A 16,804-nucleotide genomic window follows, 5' to 3' on the forward strand; every position below is an offset into this window, starting at 1 on the left:
CATCAGGTAGCAACACATGCAGGAAGGCAGCACAGTGGCGTAACGAGCCAATACCAGGCCCTTAAGCAGCATTATCAAGGCGGGCCCCCCTACTACAGCACGTGATGACGGCGCAATCAGGATCATAGATACAGCATATAAGAGATGAGATGACTGTATGAATGTGCACCATGACACATGAAAAAACACACAAGGGCAGTCCTTCCAGGATTTCGCGGCCTTTTATTGAGATGGTTGTGGCCCAAAATGCCTTATTATGCGGGAGCTTTTGTAAGAAATTGCGATAAAATTTGCGATGTCTTTTGTTTGTTTGTTGCAATTAAGTTGCGAGAGACAGTGAAAGTTGCAAAAAAAAGTTGCGATTTTTTTTTTATAGTTCTTTAAAAATAAAAAGGAAACTTGTTTTGGGGAGAATAATAATTATTACTATTAATTAATTACTCTGGGTTGAGATTTCCTAGGAACCTTTCCAAAAAGGCTCAGGATGCTGCAAATGTTAGTATAATATGAAAATGGCTGGTGGATTTATAATTTATTGAATGAATCAAATATGAACGTATCGGTCACTGTCAGTGGGTTGTTGATCTTTACATTGTTAGTTAATGTCCTATCCTGGCCACACACACACACACACACACACACATTCATACGGTTTGATACTTATTGAACTTTAACTTATCATTGCATTTACAATAACGAGCATAGCTGTCCTCAATTTAGGTCATCCTGTACGTCTCATCTGTGATTTTTCCTGCATTCATCGTGTGTGTGTGTGTGTGTGTGTGTGTGTGTGTGTGTGTGTGTGTGTGTGTGCATCAGTCGCGGGGGGAACAGAGCAGCCCCACCCGCTGCAGAGAGACAACAGGAGTGAAACAGCAGCAGCTTTCAGTGACTTTATAGTGAAAAATCGTTACAGCGTTCATTGATGTTAAAATGTATACAGGTTGGCAGGATGGTCTGAAGTGTTTTCCACGGTCTTTCGCTGTACGTTTTGTTGGTCAATGTGAGATGTTCGAGTCACACACGTGTCTCGGCCACGGTCTCGTTTTCATATCAAAAACAAGGAAATTAATTTGACCCGGGTCTTAGCGTGGCCATAGTGTGAAAAAAAATATCGCCTTCCGCTTTGTCACTGGCTGTTACAGTAGACGACTGCTGGGATTGTCGCGAGTAATGAAAATGTGATAGGGGGCCCCGGAGGTGCGTTCAGGTGCATTCTTGGTGTATTGCTATCTTGAGGCAGTGGAAAGTGATCGCGCCATTGACCAACACATAGCTGGTCTAAAGTGAATAACGCAGCATTTCATTGTCATTTTAAATGAATGTCGTTCAAATAGGGCCCTAAGTCCTTTCATAGTCTTTTTCAGGCTCCAACTGTGAATGTTTAAACGGTCGAGCACCTGGGGTCTCATTTATAAACGTGGCGTACGCACAAAACGGGGCTGAAAACGTGCGTACGCCACTTCCCACGCAAAGGTTGTGATTTATAAAAAACAAACTTGACGGGAGAATGTGCGGTCCTCCACGCAAACTCTGACCCATGCGTACGCACATTTTGGAGACAAAATAGGAATTGGCGACGCAGATGTTGAGGTGGTGAACTAAAGTCAGACTGCAGAGAGTACATGTGGGAATAACGGTTAGGCTACTCTTAATATGTTTAAGTATTACAAAATAATGCCTCACGCACATTTCTTCACACCATATGAAGATTAAATCCAGCAGTGTTATTTGCGCTTGTACTGAGTGATAATTGTTCCATAAACACCTCAAACTCAAATCTTAAATAAATGGATCTGTGGATCTATGTACTGAATTGGGTCCAGTAGAGACGGCAACGCACCGGAACCGTGCCATCCCGGTCCAAATACAGGTCCTCGCCACTCTGGGTGAAACAGTCTGTTTTCAGAGGGAAATGGCTGACAGCTGTTTCAAGATTTCAAAGATTCAGTGTTTTTTTTAAATAAATATTATATATAATCTTCAACTTCATCACTAAGGCTTGTTTGGATATAATATATAGTTCTGTTAAATCTTATTATATACGTCTGGGATATCGAAGCTGTCTATAGATCCGGTTTCGAAATTATAATTCAATTGGCAGCAATCCCGAGCGCCTGAGAGTTTTTTTTTTTGTTTGTTTTTCTCCGCCAGTTGTCATGATTCGGCATGTTTCGGTGAAACGAAGAACAACTGCCAGGGTCATTAACATACTGATCAGCATTCACGAGGTGCTTTATTGACTATTTATGGTTAAAAATGGGTGTGTACAGGGCGGGATAAGAGGCTGATCCACGTACGCACACTTGTAGTCTAATCTGTGATTTATAAAGGAACATTGTTACAGGTGTGCGACGCACAGTTTTATAAATCTGACTTTTTTTTCGTGTACGCCAATTTGGGCTTTTGGCGCACATATACACTTACAGTAAGGATCCTACGCACAGTTTTATAAATGAGACCCCAGGACTTTTCCACTGATGTTTTCCTGGCTTTTTAGTGATGTTTCAAGTGGTTGTACTTAGGGATGCACAATATATCAGTGGCCAATATTTTTATTTTTTCATAACATTTCATTTAGCTGACACTTTCATCCAAAGCCATCTCCAAAAAGGGCATTCAACCATGAAGGTACAAACGCATAACCGCAGAAATCACATAGAAGTACATAAACAAGCCAAACTATAAAGTGCCACATGTAAGTTACGCATGTCGGTGCAATTTATATATTTTTTACTTATAACCAGGCTGTGATTTGTGAATAATGCAGAGAATACCACCATGGATATAGCGCCACTCGGCCAGCCTTGCCAAAACACTTATTTATGCACTTAAATATTTAATGGATATTTAATGGAATATTCTCAAAATGTAATAGTGGAGTCTGAGAGCTTTAAGTAACCATTAATTAGTCCAACAGTATGGCTTCGAAAGGCTAAACATGATCCTGAATCACAAGAGCCACACTGATTCTAAAGAGAGACCTCCCATTCTGAGTAACAGGCTTTATTACATATATTTTTTAACTGAATCAAGCATCATTAAAAAGCAGCTCAAGACTCCCTTTCCTTAAAGATAAGCCAATAGAAAGTTACGCTCTTTATATATTTCTCAACCTTTTCTCAGAATCACGGAAACCAAACTTGGTACTAAATGTGGCTGTGAGCATGTGACCATGTTTCCTATACCGTGTCACTTCAGGTTTAGCCAATCAAATGCATTCTTGTTTCTAAAGAGAGGAGAAACCAACGATATTCTGTCATTCAACACAGCAACTTCAACACGATGACATCTCCAGTGTTTGCTCTCTTTCTCACATGTTTGTTCTTGGGGGAAATGGGTAAGTTATAATTTTATTTTAACTTAGACTGTGTGATGATTCTTTCCGTCACATTACATTAACTCTACATTTGCTCTTCTCTCATTTCACTTTAGCTCAGACGACAGGTCTGAAATCCTCCACAACTGTTCGTCAAGGGACAGGATTTGTATCAGTTAATATTGGGGACGAGTTGACTTTACAATGTTTCTATGAAGGAGATGTTGCTGCAAGGCTGTACTGGTTTAAGCAAGTTCTTGGACAGAAAGCAAAACTCATCTCTACTTTCTTTAAATATAATGTAAATGTGGCCCGACTGCATGGAATACAGGATAGCATTTAAATACCCTTCCATTAGATAACTGCAGAGCAGAGTGTCAATAACTAAATATCTGTCTATCAAATGTCAAAGTCTGGAAATACAGCCATTAACCTCTTGCGCAATCGTTACACTTAATGTCCTCGTTATCGGTCCAAACGTTAATACTGTTCATAACAAAATCTGCATGAAGCAAAGTGTGTTTGCCTATTACACTTTTGTCTTCAAATTGTATCTCGGGGTGGGGGATACCACTAGTTGATGCTGTGTTTTTGGCAAGGTGTTAACAATCACAACTTGTTGTAAACATAAATTCTAGGTAGTATATATCAGGTTTCCCTACACTGTGTGAGAACAGGCCAAAATTATAATTCAATTTACAGCAATTCCCGAGAGTCTGAGAAGTTTTTCGATTTTTCCCAGCCAGTCGTCATGATTCGGCGTAACGAAAGAACAACTGCCAGGGTCATTAACATACTGATCAGCATTCACGAGGTGCTTTGCATTGACTATTTATGGTTAAAAATGGGCGTTCACAGGGCGGGATAAGAGGCTGATCCACGTACGCAAACACTTGTGGGTAATCTGCGATTTATAAAGGGAACATAGCTTACAGGTGTGCGTATGCACAGTTATATAAATCTGAATGTTTTTTGGTGTGCGCCATTTTTGGCTTTTTTGGGCGTCACGTACATTTTAGTAAGGATCCTACGCACAGTTTAATAAATGAGACCCCAGGTGACTACTCATTCTTTCTGATCGAACTCTGCATAAAAATCTGCTGAAAGATCTGTCTCTGATGTCCGTCTCTCTACAGATCCTGCTTTGGTGTATTTCTTGAGTGGAACTTCGACATTCACCACCATCCTGAGTGTTTTACTGGCCTTCACAGTGTGCATGATGAACAAGGGAAACAGCTGCCGATCGAAAGGTAACTGCTAGTTTGAATTTCACAGCTTGTATTCACAATTTGTCTTTTGAATGAAAAAAAAATAGTTTTTCCTATTTTACAACCAGAGTCTCAAGCCAGATGTCCAGCTCCCCACAGCGAAAGCAAAGGTGAATACAAAACTATAAATGAACTGCTAAACTACCGTTAAGACACGTCAAGTTTCCTGGATATTGTTTTAATTTCTGTCAAGGACAAAATAATGATCGTCTGATATATATTTTGTTACCAGGGTTACCAACACGCTGAAAACCTTTATTATGCTGCTTTAAATGCCGACCTGTCCAACAGATCAAGAGGACAGAGGGATCCCACCTGGAGTGAATGTGTCTACTACAGCGTAAAGCAGTAGAACTGGACTTATTACATCTCAGGATTTTCTTAGTGCTTCTCTGTAATGAAGATGTTTATCCAGGTTTGAAATAAATTTGCTTTTATAGTTTCTTTGTGGTTTGCAGACAAAATGAAATCGCTCCATTCTCAACTTATGTGCATATTTAGAATACTGTTTGTTGTCTGTGTGCCAAATAAACCATGCATGTCAAAATATATTTTAAGTACTTATGAATACCTGTTTTTATGACCTAACCAGCATATTTAGAAGCTCAGATGAATGGATGCAATAAAAGTCACTTGCATGTTTAGTTTTTGCTTATCCTCATTTATTTTAAACCAATGGATGTGTGTGTTTATGTGAAATATGGCATTAATGATCAAATAAACAATTAAAAGTTGGAGCACTGTGAGTTTGAAACAGTATGTGTGTGCATGGTTGATCCAACTTCTTCTTCTTACATGAGTGGCTGTTGGCACCATGTGTGTCAGAGAATGTGGTTGACCTAAAGACATGAGGCTCCACTAGTTTACAATGTTACTGTTTTGGGTTTAAATGAGTTCTGTCTAGCAGACAACAGACGCTTATGCATCAAGTATTGTTTGGCCAGTGTCTGCATTGATGACTTTCTAATCACAGACATGGACAAACACGATAAAAACATGCACAGTGAACCCATTTAAAGTCACCGTACACACATGGTAGACACACCGTCACCAGACCCAACATATATGGTGTCGTAGCACACAGACAGAAGGAAAGCCATAAAAAGGTACCCAATACCACACAGCACCAACCTGCAATAGGATTTGATATTGTAACTGTTAGGATGATTGCAGAAACACAATAAAGACATCAAAAAATATATTTAAGTTGGATTGTAGACTACTTCAATGCCTTGAAACAGGTACAGAAACTAAGTATGAATATTCTAAGGATAGCTGTAGGCCTGCAGGTCCTGTCTGTAGGCTCAGACTGTTCAGGATAAAAATATTACTGATAAACAAACTGCTCATGTATGATCCCATAGTTCACCTTGACCATAAATCTGCTGTGGCCTCTGAATGATGTGTGTTTCACGTGTGCCTTAACTACTGCACAACACTCAACATTAGTGTATAACATCACATCAGGTAGCAACACATGCAGGAAGGCAGCACAGTGGCGTAACGAGCCAATACCAGGCCCTTAAGCAGCATTATCAAGGCGGGCCCCCTACTACAGCACGTGATGATGACGGCCATGAATAGGATCAGGATCATAGATACAGCATATAAGAGATGAGATGACTGTATGAATGTGCACCATGACACATGAAAAAACACACAAGGGCAGTCCTTCCAGGATTTCGCAGCCTTTTATTGAGATGGTTGTGGCCCAAAATGCCTAATTTTGCGGGAGCTTTTGTAAGAAATTGCGATAAAATTTGCGATGTCTTTTGTTTGTTTGTTGCAATTAAGTTGCGAGAGACAGTGAAAGTTGCAAAAAAAAGTTGCGATTTTTGTTTTTTTACAGTTCTTTAAAAATAAAAAGGAAACTTGTTTTGGGGAGAATAATAATCATTACTAATAATTAATTACTCTGGGTTGAGATTTCCTAGGAACCTTTCCAAAAAGGCTCAGGATGCTGCAAATGTTGGTATAATATGAAAATGGCTGGTGGATTCATAATTTATTGAATGAATCAAATATGAACGTATCTGTCACTGTCAGTGGGTTGTTGATCTTTACATTGTTAGTTAATGTCCTATCCTGGCCCCACACACACACACACACACACACACACACACACACACATTCACACGGTTTGATACTTATTGAACTTTAACTTATCATTGCATTTACAATAACGAGCATAGCTGTCCTCAATTTAGGTCATCCTGTAACGCCCTCATCTGTGATTTTTCCTGCATTCATCACGTCATGTGTGTGTGTGTGTGTGTGTGTGTGTGTGTGTGCATCAGTCGCGGGGGGAACAGAGCAGCCCCACCCGCTGCAGAGAGACAACAGGTTTGAAACAGCAGCAGCTTTCAGTGACTTTATAGTGAAAAATCATTACAGCGTTCATTGATGTTAAAATGTATACAGGTTGGCAGGATGGTCTGAAATGTTTTGCACGGTCTTTCGCTGTATGTTTTGTTGGTCAATGTGAGATGTTCGAGTCACACACGTGTCTCGTCCACGGTCTCGTTTTCATATCAAAAGCAAGGAAATTAACTTGACCCGGGTCTTGGCGTGGCCATAGTGTGAAAAAAAATATCGCCTTCCGCTTTGTCACTGGCTGTTACAGTAGACGTGGGACTGCTGGGATTGTCGCGAGTAATGAAAATGTGATAGGGGGCCCCGGAGGTGCGTTCAGGTGCATTCTTGGTGTATTGCTATCTTGAGGCAGCGGAAAGTGATCGCGCCATTGACCAACACAAAGCTGGTCTAAAGTGAATAACGCAGCATTTCGTTGTCATTTTAAATGAATGTCGTTCAAATAGGGCCCTAAGTCCTTTCATAGTCTTTTTCAGGCTCCAACTGTGAATGTTTAAACACCTGGGGTCTCATTTATAAACGTGGCGTACGCACAAAACGGGGCTGAAAACGTGCGTACGCCACTTCCCGCGCAAAGGTTGTGATTTATAAAAAACAAACTTGACAGGAGAATGTGCGGTCCTCCACGCAAACTCTGACCCATGCGTACGCACATTTTGGAGACAAAATAGGAATTGGCGACGCAGATGGTGAGGTGGTGAACTCAAGTCAGACTGCAGAGAGTACATGTGGGAATAAGGGTTAGGCTACTCTTAATATGTAGTATTACAAAATAATGCCTCACGCACATTTCTTCACACCATATGAAAATTAAATCCAGCAGTGTTATTTGCGCTTGTACCCGATAATTGATTGATAATTGTTCCATAAACACCTCAAACTCAAATCTTAAATAAATGGATCTGTGGATCTATGTACTGAATTGGGTCCAGTAGGGACGGCAACGCACCGGAACCGTGCCATCCCGGTCCAAATACAGGTCCTCGCCACTCTGGGTGAAACAGTCTGTTTTCAGAGGGAAATGGCTGACAGCTGTTTCAAGATTTCAAAGATTCAGTGTTTTTTTTAAATAAATATTATATATAATCTTCAACTTCATCACTAAGGCTTGTTTGGATATAATATATAGTTCTGTTAAATCTTATTATATACGCCTGGGATATCAACCATAATGTCTATAGATCCGGATTTTTTAATAAATTATAATTCAATTTCAAAATTATAATTCAATTGGCAGCAATTCCCGAGCGCCTGAGAGTTTTTTTTTTTTTGTTTGTTTGTTTTCTCCGCCAGTTGTCATGATTCGGCATGTTTCGGTGAAACGAAGAACAACTGCCAGGGTCATTAACATACTGATCAGCATTCACGAGGTGCTTTATTGACTATTTATGGTTAAAAATGGGTGTGTACAGGGCGGGATAAGAGGCTGATCCACGTACGCACACTTGTAGTCTAATCTGTGATTTATAAAGGGAACATTGCTTGCTTTTATAAATCTGATTTTTTTCCGGCGTACGCCAATTTGGGCTTTTGGGCACACATACACTTACAGTAAGGATCCTACGCACAGTTTTATAAATGAGACCCCAGGACTTTTCCACTGATGTTTTCCTGGCTTTTTTGTGATGTTTCAAGTGGTTGTACTTAGGGATGCACAATATATCAGTGGCCAATATTTTTTTTTTCCTAACATTTCATTTGGCTGACACTTTCATCCAAAGCCATCTCCAAAAAGGGCATTCAACCATGAAGGTACAAACGCATAACAGCAGAAATCACATAGAAGTACATAAACAAGCCAAACTATAAAGTGCCACATGTAAGTTATGCATGTCGGTGCAATTTATATATTTTTTTACTTATAACCAGGCTGTGATTTGTGAATAAAGCAGAGAATACCACCATGGATATAGCGCCACTCGGCCAGCCTTGCCAAAACACTTATTTATGCACTTAAATATTTAATGGAATATTCTCAAAACGTAATAGTGGAGTCTGAGAGCTTTAAGTAACCATTAATTAGTCCAACAGTATGGCTTCGAAAGGCTAAACATGATCCTGAATCACAAGAGCCACACACTGATTCTAAAGAGAGACTTCCCATTCTGAGTAACAGGCTTTATTACATATATTTTTTAACTGAATCAAGCATCATTAAAAAGCAGCTCAAGACTCCCTTTCCTTAAAGATAAGCCAATAGAAAGTTACGCTCTTTATATATTTCTCAAAATGTGAACCTTTTCTCAGAATCACGGAAACTAAACTTGGTACTAAATGTGGCTGTGAGCATGTGAACATGTTTCCTATACCGTGTCACTTCAGGTTTAGCCAATCAAATGCATTCTGGTTTCTAAAGAGAGGAGAAACCAACGATATTCTGTCATTCAACACAGCAACTTCAACACGATGACATCTCCAGTGTTTGCTCTCTTTCTCCCATGTTTGTTCTTGGGGGAAACGGGTAAGTTATAATTTTATTTTAAGTTAGACTGTGTGATGTTTCTTTCCGTCACATTACATTAACTCTACATTTGCTCTTCTCTCATTTCACTTTAGCTCAGTCGACAGGTCTGAAATCCTCCACAACTGTTCGTCAAGGGACAGGATTTGTATCAGTTAATAATGGGGACGAGTTGACTTTACAATGTTTCTATGAAGGAGATGTTGCTGCAAGGTTGTACTGGTTTAAGCAAGTTCTTGGACAGAAAGCAAAACTCCTCTCTTCTTTCTTTAAATATAATGTAAATGTGACTTTTCACAATGAATTCAAGAACAATCCACGCTTCAAACTGGATACGGCAAGTGGAAACAATCACTTAACGATCAAAGATTTACGCCCTTCAGACTCGGCTACTTACTACTGCATTAACTTTCTATACACAATAGACTTTTCAGAGAGCATTTTTGTGAGTGTAAAGGGTTCAGGTTTGAAGATCCCAGCAGTCCATCAGTCAGCGTCTGAGAGCATCCAGTCAGGAGGCTCTGTGACTCTGAACTGTACAGTACACACTGGGACCTGTGATGGAGAACACAGCGTTTACTGGTTCAAGAACTCGGAAGAATCTCAGCCAGGACTCATTTACACCCATGGAGGCAGGACTGATCAGTGTGAGAGGAAAACCAACACACAAACGCAGACCTGTGTTTACAACCTGCTGATGGAGAGTCTGAATCGTTCTCATGCTGGGACCTACTACTGTGCTGTTGCCTCATGTGGACACGTTCTGTTTGGAAACGGGACCAAGCTGGAGTTAGAGGGTAAGGAACTTTCTAGCATATGCTGTCTAATCTGATGGGTAGTAACAATAGAAAATAATTTCCCCATTATAGGATTTGTCTTTGGGGAGGTTTTTGTCTATCTGAATCGAGGCTGTTGTATGTTGTAGAGAATGTAAAACCCTTTAAGGCAAATTTCTGATTTTGGCCATATGCATAAAAGTGACTTGACTAGCCATTTTAACTTACTAACCGAACGTGGGCTAAAAACAGGAAATATACTGAAAGTCTCTGTCTCTCTACAGATGAGGTGGACTCTCCTTTTTTAGTGTATTTCTTGAGTGCAGCTTTGGCTTTCACCACCATCCTGAGTGTTTTACTGGCTTTCTTAATGTACAAGGTGAACAAAAGAAACAGCTGCCAAACTGCAGGTAATTGGTACTTTTTCCTATCTGGCAGATTGTGTTCATTAAATTTAGCTTGTAAATAAAAAATGTTCTGTGTTCTACAAACAGTCAACCACGCAACATTTCCATCTCCCTCCACAGCGAGTGCAGAGGTGTGTACAGTTTTCACCTTTCCATTAACCATAAAAAAAAAAAATAGCATCACAATTAACCGTGTTGTCGCAACACGGTCTCACAGCAGTTCGTGAAATGGTCACGCTATTTTTAATCTATTGACACGGTTATCTCGTTTTTTTCCCCGTGTTGCCGAGAATGTTATTTATTTGTGTGGTCAGCACGTAATGGGAAGCAGCATCTATACGGAGGTTGGGTTTAGGAAAAGAAGCACGGGGAAATGACATGCCACACGGCGGGACACAAAGCCCAGTCTCTGGGGGACGCAAACGCACCACAACAACGGGATTGTTGGGGTTAGGATAGATAGAAATACATTAGTTTGAAAACCGTCCTCACCAACACGAAAAAAACAACAAAAATGTGTCCTTTTACACAAATCCATCGATTAAATAACGTGACCATTTCACGAACTGCCGTGAGACTGGGTTGGTTGTCGACATAATTTCTGTGAGGAACCATAATTTGTGATCTACTTTTTTTTATATTTTGTTACCAGGGTTACCAAGATGCAGACAACATCCATTATGCTGCTTTAAGTGTCACCCTGCCCAACAGATCAAGAAGACAGAGGAACAACACCAACGATGAATGTGTGTACTCTAGTGTCAAGCAGTAGAACTGGACATTATTTCTACATTCTGAGTAAGATGGAAGATTCTTCTTATAATCTCTTTGATTATGTACACACAGATGTAGATATTTAGATAAATATCTGTATCTTTCATTGGTCCAGGATGTAAAGAGTGAAGAGAACACATAGGAATGGACCGAGTTATTAGGGGAAAGAGAAGTTTAAATGATCTATGTTGTTTTATGAGACTGTGTGAACTGTTGTTATTTGGCCCTTCTCCAACACTCCACACTAGAGAATAATTCATCAAACAAAGAAGTTTGATGTCAGTTCATTAAGAAAGCCGGATTGATTGATGCTGTACACAACCTGGTCTTTGGCTCTAAGGGCTCGGATTAATTTATCAATAAATGGCATTATCCTTAATTTCTTTGACGTAATTGTGTATTGTGCATTTCCATGAACATCTTGTGTCAAATAAGAATAAATCAATCAAATCTATTGAAGGAACACTAACAATGTTTGTGTGCTTCTGTTCAGTCCCTTGTACTGTAAGGTAACTTTGGCTTTGTCATTCATTATTGAATGTTTTGAATTGGTGATGGTACTAGATGAAAAGACAGGATAACACTTTTTTCAGTTAATCCTCTGGGGACAGTGACTGTACCAAATTTTTATCCCTCAAATAGTTGTGGAGATATCTAAATAGTGTTATAGCAAAAATATCAAACTAATGGTGGCACTAGAGGAAAAGTCAGGGGATTACCAAAGTCGTTAGGAATCATTAATGTCTGTACCATATTTCATGGCAATCCATCCAATTGTTGTCCAAGTATTTCACTCTGAAGGAAAAATTGCAACCGGATCGTGGCACTAGAGGAAAGATCAGGTTATCAAAATCCAACGTAATCTGGAATCCATGAAGATCTGTACATAATTATGTGCTAATCTATTATGTAAATGTTGAGATATTTCACAGGATAAGTGAAAATGTTTGACTTGCTGATGGTGCTAAAGGAAAAGTCACAGGGATCACCAAAGCCATCAGAATGTATCCTCTAGTAAACTGTTATATCTGTAGCTAAATGTAGGGCAATCCATGTAATATTTCCCTCTGAACCACAAATGTCAATCCCATAGTGACAACACAGGAACATGTAGCAAAGTAGTAGGATTTATCATCTAAGGACCATGAATATCTTTTGAAAATTAAAATGCAATCAACAATAGTTACTCTGAACCAAAGTGGTGGATCGCCCAAATGACAGACAAACTGACTGCCATCATTAGAGCCATACTGCTAGCATGGCTAAAATCAATTTCTCCCTTTTCACTGCTGCATTATCACTGAGACAGTGGCCCATAGCAATAGGGCCTGTGGGAACAACAGTGTTTCTTCATGACAACTTTAAGAATCCATTAATGCTATATTATATTCAGACTCTTTTGCTGTCAAAACCCATCAAGGATTCATTAGATTATCATGCCATTGTTTTATTGACTAGCCAATGCATAACCTCTTAACCTTCCACATACCTCTGCCCCATGTATACTAGAGTAATTTGGCAGACATTTTTGTTCAACGTGCCTTAGATTTTCCCATTGGGAGCAATATGGATCTCAGGGCCCCAATGTACTAACGCTTTTGTGCCCACTTCAGGTGTATTTGTTTCGCAACATGCACATAAAATCATGGCGAGGTATGTACAAACATGCCGCACTGAGGTAAAAGCGCAGACTGCCTGTCACGGGAACTAAAAATGGCAAATTGCGCTTTTCAGTGTCATGCATATGCATTTACGGGAGTTGTCAAGGGGAAAGTGGGAGTTTCCCATAAAGAGATGGGAGGGGAAGCGTAAAGTGCGCCTAATTATGTATTCCAGAGTATGTACAAAAATCTCCCGTGAAAGCGTGCCTCTCTTTTGCGGTGAAAATTGTCCACCTCTTAAAAGCAGGTGTAAACCAGCCGCAAGCGGGTTTCCTATCATATGCCTCCTGGTGAAATGGCAGCAGTAATCCAAGCAAGACGAAGACATAGGTCAAGGAGACAAGCAGAAAAGATTTTTGCCACAAGGATCACACTTTTTCAGTTGAGTGAACACGAAATCATTAAGCGTTACAGATTAAGCAGCCATTAAATACTGTATTACAGTTATTGTACTGGAAGAAATCAAAGATTATTGCAATTAGCAGACTGCGATATTTCAGCATTTGTATTGGATGTCCAAGTTTGCTTCATTATGCCTTGCTCAGAATATATTACTGTATTTGTTACAGTTTGGCCTTTATACATCCCAGTCACTCTGAAACCGGTTGCCCATTACCCTTAAATTCTTGTTTTTTGTATCTTTTTTAGTGCAATTGGCTTTGTGGTTTTCTGCAGGATGTAACTGTGTTTGCACTCTCACATACTATAGATGCTCTTAAAGACAAAGACCACTCAAACATCCCTCCCAGAACAGTGCAGTCCAGGTAATGTACTCAAATGGCAATAATGTTGCTTACTTGAAATTCTACTTCAAATATGACAGGAAAAAATATGTATGTATGTATTCATAAGTATGTATGTGTGAAGGGGTAAAAAACTAATAAAATGTATTGATTGAGACTCCAGACTGTAACAGCTCTCCCCTCTGCCTCCAAAAAGTCTGGACTGTAACTAACACTGCCAGAAATAACAATCCCATTACTCAGCAAACACATTCTTGACTCCGAAGAATGGGGGGGTGGGTGGATACAAATCTAAATTATTTTCATTTGATGTGGTTATTTGAAACACAATGAAATCCCCAAACTTTATGTATCTGACATGTCTGTTTTGGGGGGAAATGGGTGAGTTGTGTTTTAGTAATTCCAACTTTTGTGGAGTACGGTCACTCCTCATACAAATGGTTCAAATATATTTTCAATTACTGATTGATATGTCACATAAAAGTAAAGGTGCATTTGCTTCGTCTCTTATTTCACACCAGCTCAGTCAAATAATCCGAAATTCTCCTCATTTCATCATCAAGAGAGAGTGGGTTTGTATCAGTTAAAGTGAGTGAAAGCTTACTGTGTTTATATTAACATGTTTATATACGTGCACATCTTTTAAGATGCATTTGCACTATATTTGTTCAATTTGCACTTGTACTTGTCTAAAGTGTTAATGTTATTCATTCATTATGGTAAACCTGCATTTCTACAGTGGCAGTGACCATGTGATCAAGTTTCCTAAATAGGATGTACACAGTCACTTCTGGTTGGCCAATCAAATGCATCCTTGTCTCTGAAGAGTAGAGACAAAATGCACATTCTTTCCATTCAGCACGACAATTTGAACACAATGACATCTCCAAAGTTTCTCTTCTATCTGACGTGTTTGTTCTTCGGAAAAGTTGGTGAGTTGTCTTTTTTGTGACTGCAAGTTTGAATTTGTTAAGGCGCTACACATGACATTAGTTCTGATATTCAGTTATGTTTTTCTAGTGTTAATAACGTGCATTTGCTTTGTCTCTCCTATCGCTACAGCTCAGACCACCGATCCAAAACTCTCATCTCTTCATCAAGAGAGGGGTTTTGTATCAGCTAAAACTGGGGATAACTTCACTTTGAGATGTTTCTATAAAGGCGATGTTGCTTCAAGGTTTCACTGGTATAAGCAAACTCTGGGACAGAAACCACGGCTCATCTCTACTTACTACAAGTATGAAAAAAATGGAACATTTCATGATGAATTCAAAAACAATCCACGCTTCACATTGGATACTGAAACAGGTAAATATAACTTGAAGATCACAGATTTGCGCATTTCAGACTCAGCTACCTACTACTGTGCAAGTTATACATTATCAATTGAATTTGCGGAGGGAACCTTAGTCGATGTAGAAGGTTCAGGTTTGAAGATCCCAGCTACGGTCCATCAGTCAGCATCTGAGAGCATCCAGCCAGGAGGCTCTGTGACTCTGGACTGTACAGTACACACTGGGACCTGTGATGGAGACACACACAGTGTTTACTGGTTCAAGAACTCTGAAGAATCTCAGCCAGGACTCATTTACACCCATGGAGGCAGGACTGATCAGTGTGAGAGGAAACCCAACACACACACGTACACCTGTGTCTACAAGCTGCCAATGAAGACTCTTTCTCATACTGGGACCTACTACTGTGCTGTTGCCTCATGTGGACACATTCTCTTTGGAAACGGGACCAAGCTGGAGTTAGAGGGTAAGGAACTTTTCTAGCTGAGGTTGGTACTCATTAGTAGGGCCGGTGACGATGTGCCCTTGTCCTGATTCAATGCTTTCTGTTTTGCTGTGAACGGCTACGATGTAGTCGCCGTTGGTGGTACCGTATGAATAAAAAATAATAAGGTAAATCATTGGTAGAAAAAAAAAATGTTTTGGTACTAGGGAAATTAATGAACAGAAAACCCGCTAAAAGATCTGTCTTTGATGTCATTTTTTTAAAGATGAGATGGACTATCCCATCTTGGTGTATTTCTTGAGTGGAACTTCGACATTCACCACCATCCTGAGTGTTTTACTGGCCCTCACAGTGTGCGTGATGAACAAGGGAAACAGCCGCCAATTTAAAGGTAACCACTAGTTTGTATGATTTGTAATCACAGAATTTGGCTTTTAAATAAGAGTTTTTTTCTGTTTCACAACCAGAGTCTCAAGCCAGATGTCCCCCCACAGCGAAAGCAAAGGTGATTAAAAAATTATAAACTACCAGCTAAACTACCGATAAGACATATTTTTATGGCACAATGCATCATTTTTTGCATGTTTTAATTTCTGTCAAAGACAAAATAATGATCTTCTGATATATATTTTGTTACCAGGGTTACCAACACGCTGAAAACCTTTATTATGCTGCTTTAAGTGCCGACCTGTCCAACAGATCAAGAGGACAGAGGGATCCCACCTGGAGTGAATGTGTGTACTACAGCGTAAAGCAGTAGAACTGGACTTATTACATTTGTACTTTGGAGTAAGACAGGATTTTCTTAGTGCCTCTCTGGAGGTGGAATAAAGATGTATATCCAGGTTTGAAATAAATTTGCTTTTATAGCTTCTTTGTGGTCTGCAGACTGAATTGCTATATTTTTTACTCATGTGCATATTTAGGATACTCTTTGTTGTCTGTGTCTTTGTATCTCAAATCATATTTTAAGTACTTATGAATAAATGTTTTTTTATGACTTAAACAGTATATTTAGAAGCTCAAATGCATGTCATAAAAGTCACTTGCATGCTTTATTATTGTGATTTTTTTCTATATCTTATTTTTTTGACCAAATCATATGTGTTTTTATCCTGTTAATGATCAAATAAATAATAAAAAAAATGAAAGCATTATGAGTTTAAAACAGTATGTGTGTACATGTTTGATCCAACAGTATCTTCATACATGAGTGGCTGTTGGCACTAAATAAGCGTCAGAGAATGTGGTTGACCTCACCAACCCCGATCAATTTTAAATC

At 39.4% G+C, this 16,804-nt stretch overlaps 3 protein-coding genes across 3 annotated transcripts in view; all 3 read left to right on the forward strand.

Moving 5' to 3' along the window:
• Positions 1–16,804, forward strand: part of LOC114573973 (V-set and immunoglobulin domain-containing protein 2-like) — a 40,974-nt gene that overhangs the window by 18,922 nt on the left and 5,248 nt on the right. The window lies entirely within an intron of this gene.
• Positions 3,286–11,809, forward strand: LOC114573976 (uncharacterized). The gene is made up of 5 exons (XM_028606240.1): positions 3,286–3,340; positions 9,517–10,218; positions 10,482–10,607; positions 10,692–10,735; positions 11,257–11,809. The coding sequence occupies exons 1-5, from the start codon at positions 3,286–3,288 to the stop codon at positions 11,374–11,376; spliced, it is 1,047 nt and encodes a 348-aa protein (XP_028462041.1). The 3' UTR covers positions 11,377–11,809.
• LOC114573974 (uncharacterized) lies at positions 14,657–16,334 on the forward strand. Its single transcript, XM_028606238.1, has 5 exons — positions 14,657–14,714; positions 14,845–15,543; positions 15,788–15,913; positions 15,990–16,027; positions 16,163–16,334. The coding sequence occupies exons 1-5, from the start codon at positions 14,660–14,662 to the stop codon at positions 16,280–16,282; spliced, it is 1,038 nt and encodes a 345-aa protein (XP_028462039.1). The 5' UTR covers positions 14,657–14,659; the 3' UTR covers positions 16,283–16,334.

This window comes from Perca flavescens, chromosome 19, assembly GCF_004354835.1.
Source record: "Perca flavescens isolate YP-PL-M2 chromosome 19, PFLA_1.0, whole genome shotgun sequence".
In the NCBI taxonomy this organism is placed as follows: Eukaryota; Metazoa; Chordata; class Actinopteri; order Perciformes; family Percidae; genus Perca; species Perca flavescens.